General features: G+C 37.0%; 1 protein-coding gene across 8 annotated transcripts in view; it reads right to left on the reverse strand.

Annotated features, from left to right (window-relative positions):
• DMD (dystrophin) overlaps positions 1–25,910 on the reverse strand; it is a 2,402,664-nt gene that overhangs the window by 1,705,061 nt on the left and 671,693 nt on the right. For 7 of the 8 annotated variants that reach the window (XM_025277237.3, XM_045164449.1, XM_025277235.3 and 4 more), the window contains exons 8-9: positions 8,704–8,885; positions 7,321–7,452 (exon numbers count right to left, since the gene is read on the reverse strand). In XM_025277237.3, the coding sequence (XP_025133022.3) occupies positions 7,321–7,452; positions 8,704–8,885 (314 nt within the window). The remainder of the gene's footprint in view (positions 1–7,320; positions 7,453–8,703; positions 8,886–25,910) is intronic. The other variant, XM_045164452.1, reaches the window with a different exon arrangement.

Here is a 25,910-nt window from a genome sequence, read left to right on the forward strand (position 1 = left end):
GTAAGACCTCACTTACAACTAGAAACATAGACACAGAAAATGGATTGGTTGCTACAGGCAAGGGTTAGGGTGTGGACAAAATGGGTGGAGGAAGTCAAAAGCTACCAATTTCCAGTTAAGTCATAGGGATACAATGTACAGTGTGGCAACTGTGGTTAATAATACCATATTGCATATTTGAAAGTTGCTAAGAAGGTAATCTTAAAAGTTCTCATCTCAAGTCGGGGGGAATGTAACTACATGACAGATATTAACTAGACTTACTATGGTAATCATTTCACAACATACACATATAGAATCATTATGCTGTACACCTGAAATTAATATGTTGCATGTCAGTTATACTTACATTAAAAAAAAACTTAAAAAAATATTAACACATTCTAAAGTGAGCCTCTAACCTTACTCTCAAAACTGGTACTTCTACAATCTATTATAGGTTGGTTGGTGGCAACTCCAATCTTCCCACTGCTTAAAGAAAAACCTCACATTAAGCCTTGATTTCTTGAATTCTTTCATAACACATACCCACTACATCATATGGAGCATGATCTTGATGCAATGGTGGCCTCCAATTCTACTACTAGGAATGCCATTCTAGATCAGAAAACAGAAAGGCTCACCAACCAAATTAATATGTTCAAATCTTAGCATTGATTACATCATTTAATGCACATGGAAAGAAGCAAGGGGAAACAGATGGAGGGTACAATGGGATAAGGTCAAAGAGCAGGATCACCACATTATTTAAATCTTGAAAGTGAAAAAAAGAAAATAAAAGGAAAAGTGAAAGTGTTATTCACTCAGTCGTGCCCCACTCTTTGTGACCCCATGGACTGTAGCCTGCCAAGCTCCTCTGTCTATGGAATTCTCCAGGCAAGAGTACTGGAATGGGTAGCCATTCCCTTCTTCAGGGGATATTCCTGACCCAGGGGTTGAACCCAGGTCTCCTGCATTGCAGGTAGATTCTTCTCCTGGGTTGTACAACATGCATGTTTTGTTGCATCAGTCTTCCTTGTTGATGGTGTGGTGGACAGAACCAGAGGTGAGATTTGAGCAAGGTGCATTCTTAGGACAGAATGTACCTACGACCACCACATACACTTGCTCTACTGGAGAGATGCAGGGGCAAGTATAGCTGACCTATATAGCTGAAGCTCATTAATTAGTCTGCTAGACAGTTACAGGATTTATTTGCATTTTTTATGTAGAGCACTTGGGAGGCCATAAGATATACTGAGTATCATTAATGGGTGGTCAATTTAGGAATGATGTAGCTGTCAGCCCAGAAGTCATATAACCATACCGTATTGTTTGGTCTTTTCATCTCTCTCCATCTGTAAGCAACACTCTTGTGTATGCCACCTATTTTTAACATGTGCAATAGATTAAGTAACTATCTATAGGTGACACATATTTTGGCCTCTGCCTAATATCTCCTCATCAGCGAAATTTAACATGTGGGGTTTACTTATATTTCATAAGTTATTGATTCAGTTAAAGTTTATGTTTAATGCCTCTTAGAAGTTTTATCTATCATCTTCACTTTCTTATAACACAATTAAATATTCTCAAAAAATACACCTAACGTGTGTTCCACATTGACTTGGAAAACACTACACAGTTATTCAAAAATTATCCAGAATTCAATTACTAGGCATCATGCTCAAAGGCAGAACCATTATAAATAAAAATACTATGGAGATTTCTCAAAAATTAAAAAAAATAGCTACCATATGATCCAGCAGTTCCACTTCTCAGTATACATTTAAAGGAAATGAAAACAGTGTTTCAAAGATGTATCAGCACTCCCATGTTCACAGGAACATTATTCACAATAGCCAAGATGTGAAAACAAACCTAAATGTCAGTTAATGGATGAATGAAGAAAGAAAACATGGTGTATGTGTGCGTGTATATATACACATAAACACAAATATACATATAATGAAATGTTATTCAGTCTTTAAAAGGAAGGAAATTCTGCCATTTGAGACAACACAGATAAACCTAGAGGACATCATGCTAAGTGAATAAGCTAGATACATAAAAATAAATATTATATGATCATATTATCTCATTATACATTGAATTACAAAAAAAGTAGTAGTAGTCAAACTCATAGAAACAGAGAGTAGAAGAGTGGTTCACCAGGGGCTGCAGGGAGAAAATCATGAGAGTTATTATTATTTTTTTTTCATGGATACAGATCTTCCATTTTGCAAGATGAAAAGAATTCTGGAGATGGATGGTGGTGATGGTTAGATAATTTTATGAATGTATTCAAAACCATCGAATTGCACACTTAAAAATGGTTAACATGGTCACTTTTATGTTATCTGTATTTGACCACAAAAAAATATTGGGGGGAAAGAAATAAAAAATAGTATCTTGCCTGGATTACTGCTATAGCATTCTAACTAGTCTCCTTGCTTCCATCCTTATTCTTTTAAATCTCCTCTCCACAAAGCAGCCGAGTTGAAATATCATGAGTTTATGTCACTCCTCCAATAGCTTTCTACCTCAATGGTAATAAAAATCTTTACTATTACTTATAAGGCCCTATGTGATCTGGTCCATTACTATGTCTCCAGCAATGTGCCCCTAACACATGCCTTTCCTTGAATACTCCAAATATTCCCATGACTCAGGGATTTTGTATTATTTGTGTTTCTTCCTCATGTGTTTATCTTCCCAAAGGCACCCATACCTCTTTCCAGTCTTTACTCAATATTTATTTTCTTAGTGACTCCTCTGACTACACACTGAAATTTTAACATTTTTCCACCAGGTACTGCATATTCCACTGTCCTCTTTTATATTTTTACTTTAAGCATATACTATTGTACTTCCTACTATATTTTACTTATTATATATTACTTTCATTTTTTTAAATTTTATTTTATTTTTAAACTTTACATAATTGTATTAGTTTTGCCAAATATCAAAATGAATCCGCCACAGGTATACATGTGTTCCCCATCCTGAACCCTCCTCCCTCCTCCCTCCCCATTCCATTCCTCTGGGTCGTCCCAGTGCACCAGCCCCAAGCATCCAGTATCGTGCATCGAACCTGGACTGGCAACTTGTTTCATACTTTCATTTTATTTGAAATTTTATTCTACTTATACAGTTTATCTTGTTCACATTATGACTCTCCCATGAGCACATGCCCTCCATCAAGGCAGGAATTATTTTGTATATTTGTTTAATTATGTGTCATTTGGTCCTATAATAATACCTGCTACATAGGTGATTAATACATAAGTGTAAAATTATGACATAAATGAATATTATTCAACATGTGAGAATAATAATAGAGAAAATTCAGTGGCAGTATAATTAACATGAACTTGGTATTAGATAAATCTGAACTTGAATCCAGGTCCTGCCACTTATTGGTTAGGTCTTGAAATTTGTATTAAACTGACCAATTTGAAAAGAAGATGTAAGTCATTCTAGGCTGAGAGACGGAGAAGGTGATGGCACCCCACTCCAGTACTCTTGCCTAGAAAATCCCATGGACGGAGGAACCTGGTGGGCTGCAGTCCATGGGGTCACTAAGAGTTGGACACGACTAAGCGGCTTCACTTTCACTTTTCACTTTCATGCATTGGAGAAGGAAATGGCAACCCACTCCAGTGTTCTTGCCTGGAGAATCCCAGGGACGGGGGAGCCCGGTGGGCTACTGTCTATGGGGTTGCACAGAGTCGGACACGACTGAAGCGACAGCAGCAGCAGGCTGAGAGAACCATAAAAGCTAAGACACAAAATTTTTTCACACTATGCAGGAGAAAAGTGGTTTCATTTGGTTGGAGTAAAGAAAACAAAAAATAGATTAGTGTGAAACAAGCATGAAAATATAAATTGTTACTAGATCATGGAATTTATTGATGAAATTTGGGAGAATGGAATTGTCAGAGAGGCTAAAGGAAGTGAAGAAAGTTTTATGAATTGCATTATTAAAGCTGTTAATAAGAAAATCTAATCTGATTTAGAGGGGACTAAGCTAAAAAGAGTGTTATTGATTGCAAAGCTATTTCTGTAATCTAGAAGACATGCAGTGAGAGCCTGAATCAGAGGGCACTTATACCGAGGGGACATAACTTAATGAAGAAATATGTGAAGAAAGAATTGACAATACATGTCTCCTAACTGAATATCAGATCACTACAGACAAAAGAGTATGTCACATATTTAAGTCTCAAGAACTGCTGAATAACATCTTCATTTACATAACCAAAAGGACAACAAGCAGGTTTGTGAGCAATGAAACAAGGTCCACTTCAGGATATCAGAGGTTTGAGAAATCAGTGGACATCAAGATATAGATACATATCAGAGTTGAAAATGAGTTGGAAATGAGGCTGTAAATCAAGAGAGATTGGAAGTAGTGAAGACATAGATACAATGATCATAGGGGCAGAGAATTTCAAGTCAAGAGACTAAATCATACTGACAAGAGACAATGTATACAAAAAAGGTCAAAGGATCTCACACCAGACACTTATGCTAAGGGAGTTGAAAGAGGAGTAAAAGCCACATAAGGAAAGAGACACAGGACATTTAGAGATGAAGAAGAAGCTGTTAAGTCTAGAGGCTATAAGAAAAGTATTACACTGATAGTACAAAACCTGAGAGGTCATAAAAAGACACTGGATTTGGTGATGAAGTATAATTATTTGTTGAATAAACAAATGAATATATAAAGCATAGACTACAAAAAATGATCAGTGAAAGGGTCATAAAATAGTACATTTACAAGATAAAATGGAGTGGTGTGTCTGGAGAGAGGAGGTGTACACCTACAGGAGTTTTGGCTAGTGTGAGGTGCCTGGAGAAAGAGAGGAATGGAAAGCGAGAAAAGATATTGGGGATTTTGGATATTAGACTAGGAGTAGAATGAGAGGTATGATCAAAGTCATAAAAATAGAAATTCAGTGTAACTCTATAAACGATGTCCTCCACTCAAGAATCGGTAGTAGTTAAGTGATACAATGAAGGCAAAGTTGGGGTTCACATCAGATCCTATTTCTTCTTGGTAAATTATGAGAAAAACTGATTTATAGGCAGAAATCCTGAGACAGGTCAGACTGCTTCACCTAAATACATTCACAAACTGCAATGACTATAAATCAAATTTTCTAAGTTGGGACAGAAGGGGCTAGTTAATGTTTCTACGATATTGGAAACTCTAAAGATAATTTAGGAATTTTATGTTTCCCACAGAGAACAGTCACCACATGGCTCTCTCTTCCGTTACAGAAAACTTAATCCTTCCTTACAGACCACCAGGTAAACATCTGAATGAAACCCTCTGACGGAATCCAATCTGGCCCATCTTTTGAAGTGGATCAGATACAACCTGTAGGAGGCAGCACAGGCTCAGTCCCTCTGAGAAACTCTTCAGAAAAACGTTCTCAGTAAATAATACACAAACTTCTCAAACCTAACTACATGTAGCACCATTTTCTGCTGTGGTTCCTTTACAAATAGGCAGAATATATCATTCCTCAACTGATTTGTGTTTCTTCTTTTCTAAAGGATAACAATAGGTTTATTTCCATGGCTTCTGTTAAATTAAAACAGATAAGTGAACTGTTGAATATTTTATGATATAGTACATATTTTGTAATATTTAGACAAAGGGAGAGTGAACAAATACCATCTAGCAAAATTAAGTCCATTTATAATTACTTCATTAAGGAGTCATACCTGAGCAATGCCTTAATGAGATGGTAATGAGGTAAAAATGTGCTGCCAGAGTAGGCACTGGAGAAAATCTTCTGGAAAAGGCAGCCCAATAAACTGAAAATAAGGGGGAAAATACTTCCCTCTTTGTCTTGCCTTACACTTCTTTATTTTAGGAGGAACGACACCTGTTTTTTAAGGCTTGGAATTTTCTTTTAGAGTATGGTGATTAAAAAAAAAAAAAGCCTAAAGAGTTAGGGAGAGTCAGGAGGGTGAGAGAAGAGAAAGGAAGGAAGTGGATGTACTTCAAATGGAGATAAAAAATAGTACCTCTCAACTCTGAGAGTCATTATAAGGATTTTGCTAGTTCATATGATGTATATACATAGCATGTAGTTAACACTCAGTAATGTGTGGCAGAATTCTTTTTATTTACTGATAATGAAGAAACTGATGAAGTTGTTTTGTTCAAGAATATACAATTGACCTTTGGAAAATGTGGATGGGAATCTAACTGAAGATGAGGCTGAGTCACATAAACACTCTCACTCATCTCCTTTGTTCAACTTGGCAAGAAAACCAGCCAAGGATAAAGGGCATCGGGATGCCCTGAAATATGTTCCCTTGGGGAAATCTTTCGGTGTTAAAAAACTTTCAACCTCACGCATCAATTAACTGCTCCAAATAAATCAAAAATTAAATACAACCACTATCTTAACAAAACTGATGAGTCTCCAATGAGATCAAGACAATAATTTCTAAATCCCCATTCACAGTGCTGTATTTACAATAGTCACTTCTGCAAGAACTTTTCAAATTGTTCTTCTAAGCAAAATATATAACATTTTCTCTTAAAAGGAAGTTTTATCAAATCCAGCAATTCTAGCACACTTCATTTCCATGCTCTAACATGTAGAGGCTATAGCTTCTTGTATTTTTCGGTTTTCTACAACATTGCAATAATGAAGGAAAACTCCACTGAGAAGATTTGTTACATGGAAAATATTGAATGGTGCATAGAATCTGACCTGGTTTGAATGTGACTTTCTTGTATAAATACTACAGAGCCTGCTATCAAGTTTAAATTAGCCAAATTAAAATATATGAAGAAGCTTCCAGTTACATTTTTCTTAAATAGAATACAAATACATATATAGAGAGAGTGAATATATAATAAGGGTGTCTATATAGAGAATACATTTCCCTTAGGAATCAGATATCTAGAAAAATCTACCCAAGTAATGTGACTAGAAAATTATATGCATTTTCTCATTCTATTCAATGAGCTCTCTTTAATGAGCTTCATGTTTTGGTATAACCATTGTAACCTTCATAAAAGCTAATCTTACAGGTAATTATATAATGAGAGTACAAATCACTATTTTGAGAATCATCAGCCATGAAGAATGAACATATGGTTAAACCTAGAGAGTTCTCAACAGCAAAAACAGCATCGTGTCAAGCATCTAATACAACTGAGAACCATGAAAAGACTCTGGATGAAGAAGGGGGAAAGAAAAAAAAAAAAAAAGCACTGCAAAATTCAAGCAGACACACAAAAACCATGTTAGGTTATCTTGGATGAAGAAGTTCTTTGGTTTGGAGAACAGAGAGTAAATGTTGACAGACCTGTGAAGGAAATGGGCTCCGTGTGGGGTCAGAGGTGGAGACATAAGCAGCCTGCGTGTAGGCATAGCTCTTGAAGCGAGGCTGAGGAGAGGAAGGAGTTCGTTCATAGCCCTGTGCTAGACTGACAGTGATCTGCAGAAGGGTTTGGGGAAGGAAGACAGAGAGGAGGAGGAGGAGACAACATAAGTAACCCTGAAAGGAATTGCTTTCCAACACACTAGAAAAACAAATATCAAATGGAAACAGTGAGCTGAAAAATGCAATCCTAAACATATATAAGTGATATTTGAAACTGGCACACTCCAAGCACTGCGGTGTGTTCAATGTCATGTCGGAAAGCAGGTAGTCAGGGAAGAGAGGAGGATGGGGTTTCATCATAAAGATTCCATACTGACACACCTTCAGCACGAATACAGGATGCGGCCCTGCCATCTGGAAAACAAGCATCCCAAAGCAATTTTCTCTGAACCCAAAGTAAACAAAACCAGAATTCATCATGTCAATACCCTGGAAAAGACTGGAGTTTTCATAAGCTAAATATAGAATTAGCTCAGTAGAGTGAGAAAATGAGGCCTGAGAGCTTTCCATGCCTTCAGCAGAAATTTCGCTAAAGGCTTTTTCATCGTTGTGTCAAATAATTAAAAAAAAAAACAACAACAAAACAAAACACCCTAAATATTCTTCTTGGGAAGAAGAACAAGACATGTAATAGAAAAATCCCACTGGATTCTATACAATAATATCATAGACGTCTTTACCATATGTATTCTCATTTAAATTTTACTTAAATTATTTTAAACTAATTTCATCTTACCAAAAATGTTACTTTGAGTATTCAAAATTTGTTAATACATCAGCAAGTTGTCACTAAAAGTAAGAAATTATTATTAAACAGAGTACTTGCCTTTGCTCTTGGTCTAGTTCCCTGCTTTGTGCTCTTGCTGATGGAAAGTTTAATATGTATATGACTCTTTTATCTTACGTCATTTTACACAAAGGAAATACAATCTATTCTGTGTACTAAATTCATATAAAATGGTGCTTACCAATAGCAGAGCATTTTAAAAATGTGTCTTGAAAACAACATTATAGTTCATGATATCAGGTAAAATTTAGGTTCACAGAGTCCTCTCTCTCATTTTCTCTCTCCAAAGACACACATACACACACACACACACTCTCTCTCTCTAAGCTAAGCTGTATATATACTTTTGCACATATATGCATGTGTGAATATATATATATATATACACACATACAATGCTACATATATGCATATATGTGTATCTATCCACAGATAATATAGACATGTGTGTATTATAACTAAAATTCCATATCAAACAGGAAATATCATGGCTATTAGCTATCTTTTCCATCTTTTACCTGTTGAGAGTAGTGCATTTGATGATGTAGTTGAAAATGTTCTTCTCTCGTAACTTTTGATGGCCTTGGCAACATTTCCACCTCCTGGATGGCTTCGAGGCTCACTTGTTGAGGCAAAACTTGGAAGAGAGATGTGACGTACATTAAGATGGACTTCTTATCTGGATAAGTGGTGGCAACATCTGTAAGCACATTAACACCACATATCAGTTTTGGGTTTCTATGTCTGAGTCTCTAAAAGGGGATGAACAAATCAATGTTACAGGAAGAATATGGATTAATGAGCACTCGATTGTCCATGAATGTCCTCCAGAGACTAATTAGAACATGATAATCAGGCTTAAAATGTACTTCCAATTTGGCAGACCAATGAGATACACACTAAAGTTAATTTCTTTTTCTTTTTCACATAAAAACTTCATTCTGCAATACTTTTTCTGAAGTCAAATTGCCAAACCAGCCCATCTGAGAGAGTGGTTTTCATTAGATAAGAAACAAAAATAAAACACTGCGTCTTCCTTACCATGGAAAGTTATAACAGCATGTCAATTAAAATGGTGCACTGGTAATTAAACAATTACACCAAAGAGCTTAATGCCCTGGCTTCCAGTAAAGAAAGCTCGTACCTCCTAATCAAATTTTTGCTGGTGATTAAGCATGTAAAGAGCAAAATAATGTCTCTGTGTTGAAATGAGCCATGTATTTCTACAATCAAAATAAAATAAAACAACTATATACCATATGCACAATGATTTGTAATACTCCTTAAGTATATTAAAATTATTTGTTTACATTATGGTACATCTGTTAAAGTCAGATGTCGCTTTCCTTCTCAGATGTTAGAGATACATTTAAAAGTCCTTCACATAAAGTTGATTTGACATTATGTCCTTTGTCACATCTAGGGAATGAAAGAAACCCAGCGTTTAAAGTCAATAATAATTCATAATAACACATACAATAAGTGGCAGCTCCTTCAAAAGCTTCTTTTGCTACTTGGCATTACAATTTACTCACTGTGCTCATTCCAGGGAACCAAAATGTAAAAATAATCCTTTATGTGAAGTGTATCATTAATCCCAGAAGTGTTAAAACATAAATCCTGGCAGGAGGCCAGGACAACTTAGCAGCAATGTGCCAGGCATTTCTCTTGCCATAAATTTATCCTAGCTCAGCTAGCATGAAAAGATCTGTTTTAAGTTAATATGTATATTCTGATCAGGTGTTCTGATTATAAGTTTAAAAGCCAAAAGTCAAATTTCAAGTTCAAAAGCATAAAAAGAGGTTGATCAGGTCACTCAGTCAAATTCCTCCACAAGTTACAGGAACATGATTAACCAGAACAACTATTTTTAAAGTATTTTTAAAAGGAGTTAAGGAGGAGGGAAAAGCTAGCTAATGTTCCTTGGCCTGCTTCTAGCCATAGTATAACACAGTACTTCTTAATTTTTAATGTGCATATGAATCACCTGGGGATCTTTTTAAAACTCAGATTCAGTAAGTCACAGGGGGAGCCTGAGGCCTTGCATTTCCAACAAGCTCCCAGGTGATGCTGAAGCTGTTGGCTTGAAGGCCATACTTAGAGTAACAAGGGTCGTAAAAAATGACACAGAAACATACTCTCGTATTATCTTCTGCATCATTGTTTTTCTTGCTTGTTTTCAGAAGATACTTATTGGACACTTAAATGCATCAGGCTTAGAGGTACAAAGGGCTTCCCTGGTGGCTTAGATGGTAAAGAATCTACTTATAAGGCAGGAGATCAGGGTTCGATCCCTAGGTTGGCAGGTTCCCCTGGAGAAAGAAATGGCAACCCACTCCAACATTCTTGCTTGGAGAATTCCATGGACAGAGGAGCCTGGTGGCCACAGTCCACGGGGTCACAAAGAGTCGGACATGACAAAGTGACTAAAGCTTCAGAAGTACAAAGCTACATAATACATGGTCTCTGCTCCCTCTTATAATTTAATTATTAGCCAATGGATGGTGAAGATAATTTTTTGCAAATATTTTTTAGGAAAGAACTAGAGAATACTTTGTGTATAAATTCTGCCTTTCTTAAAAAAAAATCTTAGTAGCTTAGCTTTGAAATTCTACAATCTCCCTTTCATTTCATAATTGTTTTTCAAGTGTTCATTGTATGGTAGATATTATACTTTACACCATATGTTTCTGAAACTCTAGAATATTTTCTTCCTTCTCACTAGTCAAGTTTATCTTTAATGAGCAAAATTTAGAATTCAGTTTATTTTTTAGTGCATTAAATAAAACCATGCTGTGAGAAAGGCACTGAATTTTAAAAGGCTGTCTATGTAAATAAAAAGGTCCATGTCTATTTACTGCTATATTAGATATGTGAATATGTATAACTGGCCTCAAATACACACTATGATCACAAGAAATAAAGGTAAAAATAGATCAAGCATTATATCTATTGCTCCAAGCAAATGTCAAAAATTGCAGCACATGTTATCTACATAAGACATCTTTTGGATGAATGTGAATATTCATAAATATTAATCACTACAATCACAATTTGACCAAACTATTGATATTTTTGCCTCAACCTATCACCATCCTACCTCTGAAGCTATACAGGATTCAGTTGCACCAGTAGCTAGAATTCAGTGTTTCTTTTTTTTTATAGAAAGGGATTCAGATATTCTAAAATTAATTGAATTCCTTCCAAATATATTTACTAAAGATGTATTATACTTTAAATATTTTAATGGATTATCCAGGAGGTTAGAATCCTAGCATGCTGCTTACAATTTGGAATGATAAAATAAGTAAGAAGAAAAGTATATTACAGTACAAAGCTAAAGAGAATTTAAAATGTGTTCCACTTATTGGCACAACCAGTGCTTTAAGAAATTCAGAAAAAGGAAGAAATTATACCTTACTGGAAGATCAGATAATTCTTTATGAAAAGAAAATTGAAATAAATTTGTATAGGATTTAATTAGCTGGAAATGGAACAAACATATTCCTCCACTGTAGAATGTATTCCTCCAATGTAGAAAAGCGTGAGCAAAAGTGCTGAAGTAGAAACAGATTGGGCTTCCCTGGGGGCTCAGTGGGTAAAGAATCCACCTGCAATGCAGGAGACACAGGAGACATGCCTTCGACCCCTGGGTCGGGAAGATCCCCTGGAGTAGGACACAGCAACCCACTCCAGTATTCTTGTCTGGAGAATCCCATGGACCGAGGAGCCTGGCAGGTCACCATCCAAAGGGTTGCAGAGATTCAGACATGACTGTGTGACTGAGTACAGGGACACATTAGACTGGCCCCAGGAAGAGTGACTTTGAGTGTCTTAGCCACGTAATTGAGCTTAATAGGACAAAACGGGAAGCCTGCTTGTAAAACACCAAGGGATCATCAAAGCAGTCAACTTGGCCTTAGTTCAATAGGTTGGAGAGAAACTACTTCTGATCCAGATTGTGACATCATTGCATTTTTTGTAAAGTAAAACCATTAAGTACAGAATTGAAAGAAGGAGAGAAAAAAAATAGCATCAAGTAGAAGGCTGAGACCCAATCCAGACAGGAGGTGTTATGGAACTAAAATAGGCTGTGTTATGAAAACAAGGGAATGTGTGATAGAAATTCTAAGATCCAAAATAACTGTATTCAATTTCAATTCATTTACTCCACAGTCTTTGCAGATGCCTGTATACAAGATCCTGTCCTAAGCCTTGAGGGCAGAAAGCATTAATAAACTGAAAATGAAATGGAGGAGGAAACTGCTTGTTCTGTAGCTATAGCAACAAATACAAGTTTCAATCTCATTTAATCAATTAACAATTACCTGCCTACAGAGTCTTGATCATGCTTCCCCAGGCCAATCAATATCAACCCCTCCCTTCTGAGGGGCCAATCAGAAGTGCGCTTGCTCCAAAATGAACAAACTTGTGAACACAAACCAATTAATGGTGGTCTCACCTGAGCAACCAACCATGCTTCTAAGAGTGTCCTCAACCTAATCCCTAGTCAGAATGTCCACAATCTCCTGACCTCTGGGTTTCCCCTCAAACCTAAGGATTTGAAGAAAGTGAGAATGATGGGATGCAACTTTTTATTATTATTATTACAAGACATTAAAATGTATAAATTGAAAGAAGTGGGTAAATCCCCAAAATAAGAACTTAAAATTATACGAGTGAAGTCACTCAGTCATGTCCGACTCTTTGTGACCCCATGGACTGTAGCCTACCAAGCTCCTCTGTCCATGGGATTTTCCAGGCAATAGTACTGGAGTGGATTGCCATTTCCTTCTCCAGGGGATCTTTCTGACCCAGGGATCGAGCCTGGGTCTCCCGCATTGTAGACAGATGCTTTACCATCTGAGCCACCAGGGAAGTCCTAAAAATTATATGAAAGCTATCTAAAACTCTACTATATAATGGATTCATTGCCATAAATGCTTAAATTAATCATTTTAAATCCAATTTTTGAAGCCATTTCAGAATGGAAATGTTGAGCTTTTAATATTGCCAGAAAATTACATATGAACTGTAACTTTGATTCTGATGAGTATTTCTTCAGTCATCAGAATTTTGATACTGAGGACTATAATGGAAAAAAAAAATTACTTAGGGAAATTCTCTATTTTTCAAAGAAATTGAAGCCCACAGGGGTTTGATGGCAAGTTCATAAAGCTAGATCAAGTCCAAATTAAAACTCAGTCAGTGTATCATACTTTTCAGTACCTTACCTTCATTTTTTTCAGAGAATGCGATCTTAATTCATTTGAAAACTGAGACTCTCAAAGTCATTATCTAAATCATGACCCTGTGATCCATGTGGTTCCATTATCAAACATCACCTACACTCTCCATGGAATTAGTGATTTCTACTTCTAATAAGTGAGGTATAACAAGAGTAAATACACATTAAAAATGCAACTTCAGTGGCAATCAAAGAAATGCAAATTAAATAAACATGAAGGTGTTTAATTATACTCCACTGTCTATCAAATTATCAAAGAATGACAAAAGGGTAACAATCGATCTGGCAATAGCATCAGTGAAAAATATTTTGCTATGTCTAAAAACAATCATATTCAATGATCCAGTAATTTTCCTTTTAGGAATCCACTATAAGGAAATAATTAGAAATTTACATGAAGATTTATGTAAACAATGTGAAAGTTAAGCTCTACTTACAATTAGAAAAGATTTATCACACAAAAAAGAAAAGAAATGCAGACCATTTCAAATTGCTTAGCAGAAAATTAGAATTAGAAAATGATCAAGTGTATAATTACTTATGAATATTACAAAGCCACTCAAAATGCTGCTTTTGAAGAATGTTTGATAATATGTGAAAATAAATTCTTAATAAGGTAATAGTGAAACAGAAGGAAGCATAATTTATGTAGAATATAACAACTTGTGGAAAAGATTAGAACATACTTTAAGACATTAGTGAAATGGGTATGGTGGTGGAATTTAAAATAATTTACTTTTCCTCCTTCATCTTATCTATATCTTCCACACTATTCTACACTCACTAATTTTATAATTAAACACTATATTCTATAATACAAGTATCTGTTAAGATCAAAGAGACAATAAAATCAAAGTTGTACAAAGTTTTCTTTTAGTATGCCCCAAGAAGTACTTCTCCAAGAAGTCAATGGGAATGAGTTTGGTAGGAAACCGGTGTTTTCAACATAGAACTGTTCTTATCGTGGTGCTTGCCTGGTAGCTCAGCTGATAGAGAATCCGCCTGCAGTGCAGGAGACCCCAGTTCAATTCCTGGGTTGGGAAGATCCGCTGGAGAAGGGATAGGCTACCCACTCCAGTATTCTTGGGCTTCCCCGGTGGCTCAGTTGGTAAGGAATCTGCTTGCAATGTGGGAGACTTGGGTTCGATCCCTTGCTTGGGAAGACCCCTTGGAGAAGGGAATAGCTACCCACTCTAGTATAATGGCCTGGAGAATCTTATCTTGGGCAACCAACCTACAGAAAGTCTGATTAGCCAGCTGCCAGGCACAACCTTGAAACACCTCTGGGAAATCTAAACAAGAGCCTCCACTGTCTAACTCTCAGGTGAGTTTTCTGCCAGGAGAAAGGCAGGAATTGAAATAGTGGGTTATAATGCATATCATGTGTAATCGGAAAGAAGCAGGATTTCAAAGGTAAGAGATTTATAAATGTGAACTCACAAAGTTTGGTAAGCCTTTTAAAAGTTACATTAAAAGTTTAAAAAGATACCATTAACAAACCGTGATCAGAATAAATGTGGATCATTTCCCACTGAAGTTGTATTAGGAACAAAACAATCAATAAATTTACTGTAAGAGAAGGGGAATGGGTAAACTGGAAAGAAAAACCTTGCAGTACCCAACGAGGCATGATCAGATAGCTCTAAATATGCAAATATGAATGCATGCTTCTAAACACAATAAAAATGCTGTGTTTGCTAAAATAACCAAATGCACAGATGCGAAATTCTGAAGAACTTATTGATGAAAGCAAAGGAGGTTTATATTTGAGGTCTATAAAGAAAGAAATACTGTCATAATGTCATCTGATCTCTAAGCACTAGAATAAATTGTAGGTGATACCAAAGCAATGGACTAATTCATTAAAGTGTTAGATTGTTATTTTCAATTTTAGTATTTTTCATCTAGCACTACATTCTACACATATGCATCTTCCATTCACAAGTCACTTTACACAGTGGATATACAGCATTGTAGTAAGAAAATCACTCACACAGGTCCCCTCCAGTTAAATTCTTTCAAATTCTACAATACATTCTTCCCTCACTAAATTAAGTACCCTTTAATTAAGCTATTCCATAATTTTAGCATTTCACTCACTGATCCAAGTTGCTTTTCTCATCTAATAACAATCCTTCTCATTAAAGGGCTATAAAATATAGTAATGAAAGTAATTTGTATTGATGAAGATGATTCAGTTTCATAATAAAATTAATGATAAAAGTATAGGCTTTTATTTATACATGAGAAACACTAAACACTTTTATCATTTAAACATCCAATTATTCCTTTCAAGATGCTTATGGTACAGCTAGCAGAAAACTATGAGTGTAGCATTGGTACAAGTAAAAAACAGTGCTCGAGATATATAATGCTTACCTAGGGTCTAACGGGGAAAAACTAAAGCAAAAATTGGGTGGCTTACAGGCGACTTCAGATACCCTCCACACTAGTTTAGCTTTCTGCTCATTAACCAAACAATGCTAAAGATACCTATGCAAATATGAACTGTACATTCAAGCCAATAAATAATGGTAACTGGAAGTGATGTTACTGATTCTGCAAAGTATGGAATTTGACATTGTCTCATATGACAATATGAGACACTGAAAACAGTTAATGAGTTACTACTTTGTACCAGCCTAGTTTTTGAATATATAGATATATATAGTCTGGTCTTTGAGGATATAATGGTAAAAAATAGGCCCAGAGATCCGGCCTCATGGTTCTTTGACTCTAATGGGGAAGCATAATTAAAAATAAAGTATTTAAAAATCCTCAGTTTACCATCTGCCAATTTATCCCTAACCCCTAGTTCTTGTTACTTCATTGTGTATTTTTAAAAATGACTTCCACAAATGCACTACCTTTGCTAGGCTTTATAACTTATATGCAGAGTACATCATGAGAAATGCTGGGCGGGAATAAACACAAGCTGGAATCAAGATTGCCAGGAGAAATATCAATAACCTCAGATATGCAGATGACACCACCCTTATGGCAGAAAGTGAAGAGGAGCTCAAATGCCTCTTGATGAAAGTGAAAGTGGAGAGTGGAAAAAGTTGGCTTAAAGCTCAACATTCAGAAAACTAAGGTCATGGCATCTGGTCCCATCACTTCATGGGAAATAGATGGGGAAACAGTGGAAACAGTGGCTGACTTTATTTTTTTGGGCTCCAAAATCACTGCAGATGGTGACTGCAGCCACGAAATTAAAAGACGCTTACTCCTTGGAAGGAAAGTTATGACCAACCTAGATAGCATATCGAAAAGCAGAGATATTACTTTGCCAACAAAGGTCCGTCTAGTCAAAGCTATGGTTTTTCCAGTAGTCATGTATGGATGTGAGACTTGGGACTTTGAAGAAGGCTGAGCGCCGAAGAATTGATGCTTTTGAACTGTGGTGTTGGAGAAGACTCTTGAGAGTCCCTTGGACTGCAAGGAGATCCAACCAGTCCATCCTAAAGGAGATCAGCCCTGGATGTTCATTGGGAGGACTGATGCTAAAGCTGAAACTCCAGTACTTTGGCCAACTCATGAGAAGAGTTGACTCATTGGAAAAGACTCTGATACTGGGAGGGATTGGGGGCAGGAGGAGAAGGGGACGACAGAGGATGAGATGGCTGGATGGCATCACCGACTCGATGGACGTGAGTTTGAGTGAACTCCGGGAGTTGGTGATGGACAGGGAGGCCTGAGTGCTGCAATTCATGGGGTCACAAAGAGTGGGACACGACTGAGCAATTGAACTGAACTAAGAGTGACTCTATAGTGTTAAGACCAAACATTCTGATACTGCCTAAAACCAAATATACAGAAGCTGGTGGGTAAAGGACAATTAAATGGAAATTCTCAATCAACCCTGATGTAATAAGTTTCAAACAAACCATTTTTATATTGAATGTTTTTTAACCAAATATCAAATGTTTTCTATGTGCAGCTAATCAAAGTGAGAATTATCTTTTAAATTTTCAATTTCATAATGTAACATATTTCCAAAATTCCCTCTTCCATCTACTCATTGAGTTTGTATCCCCATTCAAACATACACACACACACACACACACACACACACACACAAACATACATACATAGCACACACACATTTTAAAAAATAACCCTGATCATTGAAAACCTTAGAACAAGTTTTCAGGACATGTCCACTAAAATCAGGAGACTAGAAAATAGCCTGACCTAACAAATGGAAGTTAATCAGTGTAAGAGACTATTGATGGAAAAACATTTGTACTTTCTTACAATTCTCTCTACATGTCTATTGTAGGAAGAACTATTGGAGTTTCCATTTGAGAAGAAACTATTTTGGCTCAGTGACATTTAACTCTGCTTCCTTAATTGTCACCTGCTGATCCTGTGCTTTGCTTCTGATCTAACCAAACTGACTTATTTTTTCCCTACTGCTAGAAAAAGTACAATAGGTTTCATAAAGAACCTCACATAGTAACTTTATTAACACAAAATATTCTATTTCTACCCCCTTGTTCTCTACATTGTGAGAAATGATACTTGATAAATAATGGGGCCAGAATAAAGATGTTCATTTCACTTGACATAAATTTCACTGGTTATTATTGTGTTTTCTGCTATGATTTGGGATTTAGAAATATGTCTGATGGTGTAAGGGCAGTTCCAAGGCAAGTTCCTCAATGATAACAAGCTTAAGGCAGAAACCATATATAAAATCAATCTTTTTGCAAAATATTATAAAAAATTTAATGAACAGGCTAAGCTCTTTGATATGAAGTGGATAATTTGTTTTTAAATCAAATCATGGTGCTGCCCCTTACAAGGAAGAGATTGTGGCAGTTAACTAATTCCTCATATATCCCAGTTTCTATCTGTAAAATGAGTCATATTATTGCACAAATGTCTAGCGATGTTGTTTGAGAGAGAAAATGAGTGTACAGAGCACTTTAACCACTATTTGTTGTGACATGTTTGAGTTGGAACGTAATTATAATTTCGGAGTTTGCCTGCACTGATACACTCACCAAATGTTTGTGGCATGCTTACCATGTGTAATACATGACCATCAACTCACTTGAGAATAAATCATTTTGATAATTAGAATGGTTCCATTGCCTAACTCCTAGGGTAGAAACTGGTGGATTATGGGACAAGCTGAAGACAATCAACACGGAGGTGAAACTCTCAGACAGAAAACATTTATTATGGGGGAGTGAGATCTGCATCATGATGAATATGATGGATGGCATCATGGCAGCAGCAGGTACCATATGCCGCATCAGAAGGGGCCCAGTGTTTAGTAAGACACCATCACAAACAAACTTCATAAACAAATGGCAAGATAACTGATGACAGAAGAGGTGTTCCTGAACTAATCCCCAGTTTTGTAGTTTTCTAACTGAAAACTGGACCCAGTGGCCAAACAGCATGCACTTGTGTAGTCCCTAAGCACTAGCAGAAACATGCCAAAGAAACACCAAATAAATAAGGGGCCAACTTTCATGTATTTTCAAATTACAGACACACATTTGGCTTTTATAGTAAAAATAAAATTTCATTTGAGTATGAGTTTTTAAATTCCACCTATGAAATCAGGGGTTCCCAATTATACACACAATAATATGCATGGATGATAAGGAGCTTTTAACATACCTTTTAACATGAAAAAAATTATAATTTAATAAAAGTGAAGACAATCATGTGAAAAATGATGGAGAAAGATACAAGTACAAAAGTGAATAAGCATCAGAAACCATATAATAAGCACATATTAGGACAATGATAGGAAGTAACCTGTTATCCTAAAGACTATAATTTTGAATACTGAATAGAATTATATGTGTGTGTTGAAAAACACAACATAAATGGAGATATAAGGTGGAATAAAGGACCACCATAACTAGTAAGAGAGCACTATTTTCTACAACACTATATACAGTGTTTGGATTTTAACTCTCAGAAAAAAACTCCTGTCTTCCTACCACCAATCACAGATACTGAGACCTATGACCATCCACTTGTTCTTTCCTCTTACAATTAATGTGCTCCCATTTCAATAAAGGCAAGTCTCTCTAATGTAGTTTTCCTTTTCTATTAATCCTCAATTCTTCCTCAGCCTACACACAGACTTTACTAACTCCCACTTGAAAGATAAAGCAGACTGCAAACAACTTTGGTATGCTGGTAAACTTGTTTTCAAAACAAACAAAAATCAACAAAGAACAAACAAGCACAGTAACAACAAAATCCCTGACTGCAGTCTTCACCAATCTCCATGGCATAAATCCTCCTACCATGGCTCAGTTCAAGTTGCCCATGGTTTAACAGTTCAGTTCAGATCAGTTCAGTTGCTCAGTCGTGTCCGACTCTTTGCGACTCCATGGACTGCAGCACGCCATGGACTGCAGCACGCCTGGCTTCCCTGTCCATCACCAACTCCTGGAGCTTACTCAAACACATGTCCATCGAGTCAGTGATACCATCCAACCATCTCATCCTCTGTTGTCCGCTTTTCCTCCCACCTTCATTCTTTCCCAGCATCAGGGTCTTTTCTAGTGGGTCAGTCCTTAACATCAGGTGGCCAAAGTATTGGAGTTTCAGCTTCAACATCAATTCTTCCAAAGAATATTCAGGACTGATTTCCTTCAGGATACCCTGGTTGGGCTTCCCCTGTGGTTTGGCTTGTAAAGAAACCGCCTGTAATGCCAGAGATGTGGGTTTGATCCCTGGGTTGGGAAGATCCCCTGGAGAAGGGGCTACCCACTCCAGTATTCTGGCCTGGAGAATTCCATGGAATGCCTGGAGAATTCCACAGTATATGGGGTTGGAAAGAGTTGTACACAACTGAGCGATTGACTTTCACTTTCACTTATAGACTTCAAACTTCTTTGGTAGCTCAGACAGTAAAGCGTCTCCCTGTAATGTGGGAGACACAGGTTCAATCCCTGGGTTGGGAAGATCCCCCTGGAAAAAGAAATAGCAACCCACTCCAGTACTCCTGCCTGGAAAATTCCACAGACAGAGGAGCCTGGTAGGCTATAGTCCATGGGATCACAAAGAGTCGAACATGAAGGAGCGACTTCACTTTGTACTTTGTACTAGACAGGTTGGATCTCCATGCAGTCCAAGGGACTCTGAAGACTTCTCCAACACCACAGTTCAAAAGCATCAATTCTTTGGTGCTCAGCTTTCTTTATAGTCTAACTCTCACATCCATACATTACTACTGGAAAAATCATAGCTTTGACTAGATGGACTTTTGTTGGCAAAGTAATGTCTCTGCTTTTTAACATGCTGTCCAGGTTGGTCATAGCTTTCTTTCCAAGGAGCAAGCATCTTTTAATTTCATGACTGCAGTTACCATCTGCAGTGATTTTGGAGCCCCCCAAAATAAAGTCTGTCACTGTTTCCATGGTTTCCCCATCTATTTGACATGAAATGATTAGAATCAATGCCATGATCTTAGTTTTCTGAATGTTGAGTTTTCAGCCAACTTTTTCACTCTCATCAAGAGGCTCCTTAGTTCTTCTTCACTTTCTGCCATAAGGGTGGTGTCATCTGTATATCTGAGGTTAATAATATTTCTCCCAGCAATCTTGATTCCGGCTTGTGCTTCATCCAGTCTGGCATTTCACATGATGTACTCTGCATATTAGTTAAGTAGGGTGACAATATGCAGCCTTGATGTACTCCTTTACTGATTTGGCACCAGTCTGTTGTTCCAAGTTCAGTTCTAACTGTTTCTTCTTGACCTGTATACAGATTTCTCAGGAGGCAGGTAAGGTGGTCTGGTATTCCCAGCTCTTGAAAAATTTTCCACAGTTCGTTGTGATCCACACAGTCAAAGGCTGTGTCATAGTCAATAAAGCAGAAGTAGATGTTTCTCTGGAATACTCTGCTTTTTTGATCTCTGGTTCCTCTGACTTTTCTAAATACAGCTTGAACATCTGGAAGTTCACAGTTCATGTACTGTTGAAGCCTGGCTTGGAGAATTTTGAGCATTACTTTGCTAGCATGTGAGATGAGGGCAATTGTATGGTAGTTTGAACATCCTTTGGCATTGCCTTTCTTTGGAATTAGAATGAAAACTAACCTTTTCCAGTCCTGTGGACACTGCTGAGTTTTCCAAATTTGCTGGCATATTGAGTGCACCACTTTCTTTTCTTTTTTTTTTTAATATATATCTGAAATGAGCTTCTTTATTCTGTAAGATTAACATGAGTGCACCACTTTCATAGAATCATCTTTTAGGATTTGAAATAGCTCACCTGAAATTCCATCACCTCCACTAGCTTTGTTTGTAGTGATGTTTCCTAAGGCCCACTTGACTTCGCATTCTAGGATGTCTGGCTCTAGGTGAGGGATCACACCATCATGGTTATCTGGGTCATGAAGATCTTTTTTGTACAGTTCTCCTGTGTATTCTTGCCACCTCTTCTCCTTCTGTTAGGTCCATGCCATTTCTGTCCTTTATTGTGCCCATTTTTGCATGAAATAATCCCTTGGTATCTCTAATTTTCTTGAAGAGATCTCTAGTCTTTCCCATTCTATGGTTTTCCTCTATTTCTTTGCACTGATCACTGAGAAAGGCTTTCTTATCTCTCCCTGCTATTCTTTGAAACTCTGCATTCAAATGGGTATATCTTTCCTTTTCCCCTTTGCCTTTAGCTTCTCTTCTTTTCTCAGCTATTTGTAAGGCCACCTCAGATAACCATTTTGCCTTTTTGCATTTCTTTTTCTTGGGGGTGGTCTTGATCACTGTCTCCTGTACAATGTCATGAACTTCTGTTCATAGTTCTTCAGGCACTCTTTATCGGATCTAATCCCTTGAATCTATTTGTCACTTCCACTGTATAATCATAAGGGATTTGATTTAGGTTATACGTTAATGGTCTGGTGCTTTTCCCTACTTTCTTCAATTTAAGTCTGAATTTTGCAATAAGGAGTTCATGATCCGAGCCACAGTCAGCTCCCAGTCTTCATTTTGATGACTGTATAGAGCTTCTCTATCTTTGGCTGCAAAGAATGCAATCAATCTGATTTTGGTATTGACCATCTGGTGATGTCCTTGTATAGAGTCTTCTCTTATGTTTTTGGAAGAGGGTGTTTGCTATGACCAGTGCATTCTCTTGGCAAAACTCTATTAGCCTTTGCCCTGCTTCGTTTGTACTCCAAGGCCAAATTTGCCTGTTACACCAGATAGCTCTTGACTTCCTACTTTTGCATTCTACTCCCCTATAATGAAAAGGAAACCTTTTTTGGGTGTTAGCTCTAGAAGGTCTTGTTGGTCTTCATAGAACCATTCAACTTCAGCTTCTTCAGCATTACTAGTCAGGGCACAGACTTGGATTACTGTGATATTGAATGGTTTGCCTTGGAAATGAACAGAGATCATTCTGTCATTTTTGACATCACATCCAAGTACTACATTTCAGACTCTTCTGTTGAGTATGATGGCTACTCCATTTCTTCTAAGGGATTCTTGCCCACATTAGTAGATATCATGGTCATCTGAGTTAAATTCACCCATTCCAGTTCATTTTAGTTCACTGATACCTAAAATGTTTTCACTCTGGCCATCTCCTGTTTGACCACTTCCAATTTCCATTGATTCATGGACCATAATTCCTGAATTTAACTATCTGCTCCTGTGAGCCTGTAGGATCACGTTATTTCAATACAACTTTGCAAATGTTTAAGCTATATTCTTCACACCTACTTTCCTACCACTGCTCCCCATTTCATTCAATTCATGTTTACCCAGCATCTTATAGATGCCAAGTCCTGTTCCAGATGCTGGGAATGAATGAATGCAGTGAACAGAGCAATGATTCTGTCCTCATGAGGTCTAGATTTTAGTTGAAACACAGACAATAGCAAAAGCAAATCTCTAGCTTCTAAGATTACAAATGCTATAGAGAATAATAAAATGGGTAGGCAATGGGTGTGGTCAATATTTTAAGGAAGATGAACTCAGAATGGATCACTGGGTAAGAAGGGATGAGAGAACTGCCTTCTGTCTCTCTACTCCTCTAATGGCCACAGTGCTGCCAAGCCTAATGGGTTGTTTTTCTATCTCCATATTATTGTGTAGCTCATAGTTTCACAGTAGCACTCGCATTCTTAAACTGCTTCATTTTCCTTGGATTCTTTGACACTACATTTTTCAGGTTTTCTATGGATCCAGCCATACTTTCTCAGGCCTTCTTTCTGGTGCAACCCATTTAATTAATATAAAATTTTGGAGTGAATGTAGAGGTTGGATCTCGGTCTTTACTATCTACACTCACTCTTCCCTAGGTGATGTCACCCAATTTTCTCTTCTTCTGCCTCCTCTCTCTTTTTTCCCTCTTCCTCTCTGTAAAATATTACATAAATGTGCTAGTGTTAGTCGCTCAGTCATGTCTGACTCTTGGCGATCCCATGGACTGTAGCTCGCCAAGCTCCTCACTGTTGGGATTTCCCAGGCAAGAATACTGGAGTGGGCTACCTATATGCTAATAATTCCCAAATACCTATCTCCAGTTGAGACCTCTGTTTCCTCAGGAGACATCTCAAATTTGTTACACACAAAAAAAGGTTCTCACTTCTCTTCGAAACCATTATTGTTATTTAGTGGCTAGGTTGTGTCTGATTCTTTTGCAACCCCATGGATGATAGCCCGCCAGGCTTCTCTGTCCATGGAATTCTCCAGGCAAGAAAACTGGAGTAGGTTGCCATTTCCTTCTCCAGAGGATCTTCCTGACCCAGGATCGAACCTGTGTTTCCTGCATTGGCATGAAAATTCTTTACCACTGAGCCACAAGGGAAAGCCTCAAAACCATTAGTATCCCCATTAATCACCACCTCCCAATATGGCTACAATACTCATACATTCTGTCAGGCTGTAAAGTTAGCAATTGCCCTTGAGATTTTCCTGCATTCCCTCATTTGATCTATTATCAAATTGTGCCTTTTCTGCCTCTAAAAGGAATATATGTGTGCACTCATCTTCATACTATTTCACCCAAGCCATGATCCTGGCCTTCTGGGTCCAGCACATTCACGTCCTAACTCTTCTCATGCCTTTCAGTTCATTTTGTTTTCAACAGCTGGAATCACCTTTATAAAAACACAAATTAAAAGTGCAACATATTCCTACTTAAAACCCTTCAACACTTCTCATTTGTTTAGAATAAATCCAAACTGCTTCCCTAGCCAACAAGGCTCTCCATAACCCAGTCCTGCACATGTAGCTAACAGAAAACAAATGGCCTCTTAACTTTCTTGCCTACTACCTTTCAGATACATTGGCCTTGTTTTCACATCTGAAGCAACACACGTCCTTTTATACATCTTGTTTTTTACACTTGCAATTGTCATTACCTAAAATATTCCCCCCATCTTTTTGCATTTTTGATTCATTCTTATCCATTGGGTTTTAGCTCATATGACACCTCCTTAGAGATGCATTTGGTAATCACCCTATTGTAAGAAGCCCTCTCCCTGTCTCTTCATTTCACATTGACTCCTTTCCTTATGTCATTTGCCACAAATTGTAGTTATTATGCTTATCTATTTGTGCTTTTGGTATTATTTGTCTCCCTACAATAATATAAGCCCTACAAGCACAGGAAATTTGTCTAAAGCCTTTTTACCACTTACTGACTAATAGTGGGTAGTACCTATTTGTTTAATTAGTTAATGAATGAACGAAGAGATAATTATGGCTGTTGGGAAGAAAGTTGCACTTCAGCAAAATGAACACAGAATAAGACTCATGATGAAAAGTGAAAAGTGGTTGAAGGGGAAGAAAGCAGGGAGTATTTGCCTCCTTCCAAAATTATTTTAAAGAGATTCAGTATGATATTTAATGACTTTTCATTGAGTACCAATTATGTAAAAGGGATTTTGTTATGCTTTCTCATTTACCTTTCAACCCTCATGAGTTAAGAATACTGTATGAGGTCATGTAACTATTAAATTATAGGCTGATTAATTCAGAACAAAAAAAGACAGAGATTCTTGGTTCACATCCTAGTTCTCTCATTTTGTGACACTGGACAAACTTGAACAGATTGATTTACTGATTTACAGCTTAAATAGATCTTCCTATTGTACCACAGAAGTTATTCTTAAATTATTGATCACATTCTCAAAAAATGACACTTGTTTTGCATAATATCTCATGTGAGGAAAAGGATCATCTTTTTTTAAGTAATAGGGAAAGAAGCATTCATTTCTAAATTAGAGAGCATTAGCAGGTTAATCAAGAAACCGATGAGTGATGATCATAAAGTTAGCACATTTTTAATTCAGATTGAAAATACTCAAGCTAATACTCAAGGCACAGGAAAACTAATGTTTTATTCATTGTTTCTAAGCTTTGACATAGACTCTACAAAATAGCACAGTGCTTTGCATAGATGTTAGAAAATTATTCACAGAAAAAATTTGTTCAAGTACTCTCTGACCCAGGGTAGGAGAAGGTAACTTCTAGAACTTAGATAAAGC

The sequence above is a fragment of the Bubalus bubalis genome, chromosome X, assembly GCF_019923935.1.
Source record: "Bubalus bubalis isolate 160015118507 breed Murrah chromosome X, NDDB_SH_1, whole genome shotgun sequence".
In the NCBI taxonomy this organism is placed as follows: Eukaryota; Metazoa; Chordata; class Mammalia; order Artiodactyla; family Bovidae; genus Bubalus; species Bubalus bubalis.